This window comes from Elephantulus edwardii, unplaced genomic scaffold (genome assembly GCF_000299155.1).
Source record: "Elephantulus edwardii isolate Elephantulus edwardi_28Jun2011 unplaced genomic scaffold, EleEdw1.0 scaffold00133, whole genome shotgun sequence".
NCBI lineage: Eukaryota > Metazoa > Chordata > Mammalia > Macroscelidea > Macroscelididae > Elephantulus > Elephantulus edwardii.
Genome location: NW_006399883.1, coordinates 5,992,217 through 6,000,395, shown reverse-complemented (window position 1 = coordinate 6,000,395; position 8,179 = coordinate 5,992,217). Strand labels below are relative to the sequence as shown.

The 8,179-nt window shown below is 44.1% G+C and overlaps 1 protein-coding gene across 2 annotated transcripts in view; it reads right to left on the bottom strand.

The window, feature by feature from the left end:
- The window catches only part of SPATC1L (spermatogenesis and centriole associated 1-like), a 52,499-nt gene extending 45,085 nt beyond the window's left edge, over window positions 1-7,414 (bottom strand). Inside the window, exon 1 of one of the 2 annotated variants that reach the window (XM_006893925.1) lies at window positions 7,210-7,414. In XM_006893925.1, the coding sequence (XP_006893987.1) occupies window positions 7,210-7,414 (205 nt within the window). The remainder of the gene's footprint in view (window positions 1-7,209) is intronic. The other variant, XM_006893926.1, reaches the window with a different exon arrangement.
- Between the last annotated feature and the right edge of the window lie 765 nt (window positions 7,415-8,179).

The following is an 8,179-nucleotide window of genomic DNA, read 5'->3' as shown; positions in this document are numbered from 1 at the left end:
CACACACACACACACACACACACACACACACGAGGTACTGAAGCAGCACATGGCCAAAACTTGGAGGTGATCATGAGATCACAGATGAGCAAATGAGAAGCTGCTGAAGGCACCTCTGACAAAGGCTCCTTCCTAGGGGCAGAGGGACATCTATTGCAAACCATCAAATAAGACCACAGTTAGCAAACACTGAAGCCTAAAGCATGGACACAAAGGTTGGGCTAGGCTTCCATACCTGTCCCTCACCACTTGGTGGTGATAAGTACTGACCACAGCCAAGGGAACAGGGCAAAGATGGAGTCCATTTCCAACTACCATGGAAAAGATTAAGACCAAAGCAAGGTTCTACAAGTCTTGATAAAACAGCAACAGAAATAAGAAGCAAAGGAGGAATGTGGCATCAGGATTGGAGGAAGAATCATCAACAGTTTGAGTTATGCAGATGACACAACCCTGCTTGCTGAAACTCAGGAAGACTTTATCACTGGGCCAACTGACAGCATCATAATGGATGGTGAAATGATTGAGATTGTTCAGAGTTTTGGTTTGCTTGGATCCACAGTCAACAATCTTGGCACCAGCAGCCAGGAAATTAAAAAACGTATTGTGATAGGAAAGTCTGTGGTTAGAGACATCTCTAAAGTGCCGAATCTCAGTCTGGAAACTAAGGTGTGCCTGATACATGCCATGGTCTTTGCAATCACTTGCTATGCATCAGAGAGCTGGACAATGACTAGGAATGACAGAAGGAGAATTGATGCCTTTGAGCTGTGGTGCTGGAGAATAGTATTGAATATACCATGGACTGCCAAGGAAACAAACAGATTTGTCCTGGAGAGGGTGAACCTGGGCTGCACCTGGGAGGCAAGAATTCTGAAGCTTCATCTTACATACTTTGGACATGCTGCAAGGAGGGACCAGTCCTTGGAGAAGGAAGCCATGCTTGGGAGAGTGGAGGGACAGTACAGGAAAGGAAGGCCCTCTATGAGGTGGATTGATTCAGTGACTGGAGTAATAGGAGTAGGTATGTCGAAGATGGTGAGATTGGCACAGGATACGGCAGAGTTTAGAGCTGTTGTACATAGGGTCGCTATGAGTTGCAGGTAACTCGATGGCACATAACAATCAGAACAACAACAGGCTTAGATCTCAATTAAAAGCATAATTTGTAAATAATGCTATTTTAGAAATTAAAAATGGAGGACAATTTTATATATATATATACACATACACACACAAGAAGCTGCACTGTGTTCCCAAAGGAACACAGTTCAATGTCTCTAGCTTGTCTACTGACAGACAATTGTCTATTGATGGACAATCTCCTTCCATGCAATTAATTGCCTCTAAAATCTGCTGGCGGGTCAGCTATGGATTGGTTCTGACTCTACAGTACACAACAAATATATACAGATAAAAGCCAAAGAAGGTCAAATCAAACCCACAGGAGTGAAAATTTGACCTTAAGTCTGTTCCACCTGAATTTAAAAACCAACTCAGGAACAGATTTGAGGACTTGAACACAAATGAACAAAGACCAGATGAGTTGTGGGAGGATATCAAGAATATCATCCACAAAGAATGCGAAAGGCCATTACAAAGACTGAAGAAGAAAAGACCAAAATGCATGTCAGAAGAGACTCTGAATATTGCACTAGAGCACCAAAAAGCCAAAGCAAAGGGAGAAATCAAGAAGCTAAGGAGTTGAATAGAAAATTTCAAAGGGCAGCACAGGAAGACAAAGCAAAGTATAACAATGAAATGTGCAAAGAACTGGAGTCCAAAAATTAAAAGGGCCAAATTCACTTGACATTTCTTAAGCTGAAGGAACTAAAGAACAAATTCAAGGTTCGAACTGAGGATGTCATGGGCAGAATAATGAATGATCCAGGAAGTAGTAAAGGAAGATGGCAGGAGTCACTGTATTAAAAAAAAAAGAAAAAAAATTGGCTGACACAGAATTTCAAGAAACACTGTATAATCAAGAGGCAATGGTGATGAGGAGGAAGTTCAGGATGCTCTGAAGGACTTGGCTAAAAAGAAAGCCCTAGGAATTGATGGAATATCAATTGACATATTCAACAAACAGATGCTGCCTGACGTGCTCACCAGGTTGTGCCAAAAAATCTGAGGACTACTACATGGTCTACTGACTAGAAGAGATCCATATTTATTCCCATTCCAAAAAGAGGTGACCCAACAGAGTGTGAAAATTATCATACAGTACCACTCATGTCATAAGCAAGCAAAATCTTGCTGAAGATTACCCAGAAACAACTGGAACAGTACATTGACAGAGAACTACAAGAAATAGCAGCTGGGTTTAGTAGAGACTGTGGCACTAGAGACATTAACACCAATGTCAGATGGATCTTGGCAGAAAGCAAAGAGTACAAGTGGGATATCTATCTGTGTTTCATTGACAGTCAAAAGCATTTGACTGTGTGGGTCATAACAAATTGTGGTTAACCTTGAGGAGAATGGGAGTCCCAGAACACTTGATTGTGCTTATGCAGAATTTATACTTGGACCGGGGGCAGTTCTCAGAACAGAGCAGGGAAACACTGCATGGTTCAAAATCAGAAAAGGAGTGCATCAGGGATGTGTCCTTTCTCCATACCTTGTCAATCTATATGCAGAAGAGATCATTTGGGAGACTGGGCTTTATGAGAAGAAATGTGGCATCAGGATTGGAGGAAGACTCATCAACAACTTATATTATGCAGTTAACACAACCTTGCTTGCTGAAACTGAGGAGGACCTGAAGTATTTGCTGCAGAAGGTCAAGGATTATAGTTTTTAATATGGACTAAAGCTCAACATCAGGAAGACAAATATTCTCACCACTGAGCCAATTGGCAACACCATGATGGATGGAGTAGAGGTTCAGATTGTTAACAGTTGCAACTTGTTGGGCTCCACAGTCAACACTCTTGGCACCAGCAGGCAGGAAAACAAAAGGTGAATTGCATTAGGTAAATCTGCTGTCAGAGACCTTTCCAGAGTACTGAGAAGCAATGATGTCAGTCTAGAGACTAAGGTGCGCCTCATCCAGGCCATGGTCTTCATAATTACTTACTATACATCACAGAGCTAGATGATGACTAAGGATGACAGAATAATTGATGCCTTTGAGTTGTGGTGCTGGAGAAGAGTCTTGAATATTCCATGGACTGTCAAGAAAACAAAGAGGTCTGTCTTGGAGAGAATGAAACCAAGTTTCTCCTTCAAGGTTAGGGTTCTGAAGCACCATCTCATATACTTTGAGCATGTGGCCAGGAAAGACCAATCTTTGGAGAAGGACATCATACTGGAAGGGTGGAGGGATGACGCAGGAGAGGAAGATCCCAGATAGGTGGATTGATACAGTAACCAGGGAAATAGAGATAGGTGTGTCCGAGTCATTGAGACTGGCTCAGGACAGGGCAGGCTTCAGAACTGTTATACATAGGGTTGCTATGAGTCACAGGTGACTCAACGGTACATAACAACAATAACATGTATGATATAATAAATATATATTTAATATATATCAGCATATAAATGCTTAGCAGAGTGGCTAGAAACAACAATTTTTTTGCATACCAGCACTAATCATTCTGAAACCATGCTGGGGTAAGACATCTCATTCATAATTGCAACAAATAACATTAAATGCTCAAGGAATAAACTTATCAGAAATGTGATTGATATGTGAGGGTCAACTGAAGAGGCTTGAGGAAACTGAGACTCACAACATCTTCATGTAATTGCAAAGGATGAAGCATCAGAAAAAAGAATCGAAAAATAAGAGCAACCTTTACCCAAGGATAAACCCAGAAGGCAGAAATGGATAGGGTAAAAGACTTCAGATTCACTGAAATGAGAATTACAGGAAGATGTGGGATAAATGTTATTCCATTGTGAGTATTGTAATTAATATTATTAAATAAAATGTGTATCAATTTTAAAATGGTAAACCCATTTGTTATGTAAATGTTCACTGAAGTACTTTTAAAAAGAATATTAAAGATATATGTAAAGAAATTAAAATATGCTACATTTTCATAAAAATATATCCTAAGGAATTAATTGTCAAGGATCTCTGCAGAGTGCTAAAGAACAACGGTGTCAGTCTGAAGACGAAGGTGCACCTGATCCAGTCCATGGTCTTCACAATTACTTGCTATGAATCAGAGAGCTGGACAATCACAAAGGATCACAGAAGAAGGATTGATGCATTTGAGTTGTTGTGCTGGAGAAGAGTACCGCATATATCATGGACTTCCAAGAAAACAAAATGGTCTGTCCTGGAGGGTGAAACCAACTTGCTTTTTGGAGGCAAGAATTTTGAAGCTCTTTCTGACATATTTTGGTGGGCCTATTGGCAGGAAGGACTAGTCTTTGGAGAAGGATATCATGTTTGGAAGGGTGGTGGTCACGGAAAAGGAAGACCCTGGATGAGATGGATTCACATAGTAACTGGGATAATGAGGACCGACGTGTTGGAGACAGTGAGTTGACTCAGGATAGGACAAGGTTCCGAGCTATTGTGCATGGGTTACTAAAAGTCACAGTTGGCTCGATGGCAAATGACAACAACAGTAACAAAGGAGATAATTCTAGGTATTAAAAATATTTCTTAGTGTTATTTACTTCAAAGTTTGAAAGAACTTTGATTTCATGTAAGAAAAGGTCATTGAACTGTGGCACACTAAATTTGGAAGAATGTATAATCAATTATAATATATACTTTTAACAGTGTTATGATGCTAAGAGGAAACTTCGTCTTCTTGCAACAATGAATGAATATTTTTAAAAAAGAAGGTGATCTGGGGGTGGAAGGATGGAGGACAGAAGAAAATATGGAACAATGAATAAATGAAAGAAAATCCAACTTTTCTGTAAATTTTCGTTAAATTCACAGTTAAAATATAATTTTTTAAAACTTTATATATATGTATATATATAAAGTTATATATAAATATATATATATTTTTTTTTCTGAATAAGGGCCGAACAGACTCCAGGAAACAATACAAGCTTTGATTTATAATACCTAAGGTCCAGGTTGCACTCCTTCCAGGACTTTGTCATGAAGCCAAGAAACTGAGGATGAGACAAGCCCAGAGCCTGGACTTCCCTGAGCACGTATGTCTATGTCTGACCTGGTTGCTGAGAACATCCACAGCATTGACTGCTGAAGCCACAGTCTGAGGCAATCTAAGTGGATCACCCTGTCCATGCAGAGCTGAGCTGGACCTGAACTGCCTGTAGCCATTTGGTCCCAAACTTGGGTCTCAACTGAGACTTGAGGAAAGAGAACAAAGGAAGGGGACTCTCCTGGGCCCTAACAGCACTGGCTCTATGCACGAGCATGAAGCAGATGTGAGCATACATACAACTCTGGTCACCATCTCTGTTGTGAGAGAAGGACCAGGGAATAGGAGACAGAGAGAGACCTCTGCCCAGCTTGGCTCCCAAGTTCCCATCACAGCAGGAAATCCCACTGGCACCAAAGCTGCACAGCAGCTGCCCTGGATCTGGTCCACATCCTCAGCGGATAGCCAACACAGGCCCTGAGAGCAACTCAACAAAGATGTCAACCTTGAAGGGAACAAGCATTGAGAGGCCAGGGTCCAGCTGCAGGGGCTTGACCAGGCCATGGGGCTGGAGGCTGGAGTGAGGAGGAGTGGAAGGGCTTTCACCCTGGGTGTCGCGAAGGTGGCATTCCTCACAGGCATCCTCTCAGGCCTTGTGCTAGCAAGGGCCTCCACCCTCCTCCATCTGCACCTACTCTAAGGCATCCCGCCGCCCCTGCCTATACTGACCACAATGGCTTTGTGCCTTGAGATTAGCCTAGTGGATTGAGTTCCTGGAACAAAGAACACATACATTACATGACTCTTGGCAGCTGTGGTAAGAGTGACCAAGACCCTAGGGCCAGGGAATGGGCAGAAAGTACATCTCTGACCACACAACTGAGCGGCTGCCTGAGACCACTAGCCCACCAGGGGTAGTGCAAGAGGTCACCACACCAGACATAGGGGGCACAGGATGTGTGAGCAAGCAGGAAGTCAGGCTAGTGGCTCTGGACTGGCTCTCCAGTCGTTGTTGGCCATCACTGATCCCAAAGTTCTTTTCCTCTTCCCACACATCTCATGCAAGGGTCCCTCACACTCTGTCTTCCTTCCTCCAGACCCTTTGAGAATGAAGGTGTTACAATGCTGTAAGAGTCCCCTCAGGCCAGAACACACAAGCTCACAGCACTCCTTTATACAACACAAGCCCAGTGGACAGGACATAGGGCCAGGGTACCAGCCCCACGTAGAACTGCAGCCTAACCTCTTGAATGCACAGCCTTTCAGGATACACACTGTGTCCAATACAAAGTTAAGCATTTAGAGGCCCACAGCCACGCCAGGGACCCTCTCTGCCAGTAAGCTGTTGTCCAAGGCTCCAGGACCCTTTCCAAGGAATCAGCAACCACCTTGGGAACAGACTTAAGAAAACATTTGACCTCTTGCAAGACAGCAAGAAACATGGAGAACACTTTGGGTCACCTGTCCCATATCGCGGGTTGGACCTCTGTCCCCATCCTCACAGGGTGGTCATAAGTAGCTCCACTTCCAGCAGGAAATTGAGCTCTTCAGTCACTGGACATCCTCAGGGGATTCCATCTAATTGCCCACCATCCGAGCGGTCAAATACCAAGTTCATCTTCCATCAACCATGCCCCAGCCTACACTTCCCATGTTCCAAAGGAATTCATTCGCAAAAACTGTGACAACAGAGCAAACAACTGTCCTATAGAGAGCCTAGAATGTTCAAATAGATCATGGGGTAAAACCAGGCCACTCTTTGCTTGATCCCAGGAAGGACCCTGGTGACTAAAGGTCCTCTTCACCATGGACAGCATCTCCTGTATGTGAGGTGTGCTCTGACAAGATGGGAAGAGAGCCACCCAGGGCTTGTGGGCCACCCTCATGTTGTTTGCCAGCCAGCTCATGTGCTTGAATGAAGGGTGCAGCCAAGCACACTGCCATGCCCGGTGAAGCCTGGCTTAGGCGAGTGGGCCTGGAGAGCTGTGAGGGCCTCGGTGTGCTGTGTAAGCCACTGTCACCCCTTCTGTGGTAGTCACTCACTGGGGCCCTGGCCCATCGGCCAGGACAGGCTCAGTGGCCCGCTTAGAAATGAAGGAAGCTTCCCAGGGCCCCTGCATGGTCTTACCTGCACCCGCAGGGGAGCAGGCCTCGGGGTAACTGGGGGCCCTGGGGAAGAGGAGTTCACGAGTGGCTGCACGGCCCCCACTCTCCTGGCAGCTCTCACTGAGTAGCCGCTTCAGCATCTGGTTCTCCTTGAGGAGCCGCACCTGCTTCTTGAGGTCGGCGTTCTCACTCATGAGCCTGTTCATCAGTTCACTCCCCTCCGCCATGGCCGCTGGTGTGCCTTCAGCAGTTACAAGCGGGCCTGCGACACCATGGAGGTGGAGTTCTGACCACGGACGGACGCCCCACAACAACCAAGTTCCAGGATGGCCACTGCCTTCCACAGCCTTGTGATGTCGCCACCCTTAAAGAGGCAGCGCCTGCAGCACCTGGAGCTGCACGGCCTGCGCTCTGAGCACTGCATCCAGCCCAGCCAGCTCAGGGACACTGAGGCAGCTTTCCAACACCTTCTTTCTTTCCTAACTGTCTGCTATCTTTCACCAGCAAAGTCCTCTGGGCGTGGATTACCTTCTGGAAAACTTGTATATTTCTAATTCACTTTCTTAAAGATATATAAGGCTATCTGATTTTCCTAATCTCTTAACTCTTACGGTAACAGTGGTGTCTTTCAAGGAACTTTTCCATTTCATCTAAATTGTGAATAATGGCACTATGTAGATCATGACACGGCCTTCTTATCCTCTGACGTTTCTAAGATCTGCAGTGACAAAATTTTTCATTGTTGATATCGGCTGTGTGTCCTCTCCTTTATCACTTGATCAGACTAAGATGATCGAGTTAAAAGACTGACTTTTGACTTCTTAAGATTTTTTTCGTGTATTTAACATGGTTCTATCACATTTTATTTCCATTTTTATATTTATCATTTCTTTCCTTTTATAAAATATCTTGGTTATAATCTTCTTAAAGTGAAAGCTTGGACAGTTGATTTTAAACGTCTCAATTATTTCTTTAACATTTAAACCTGTGAC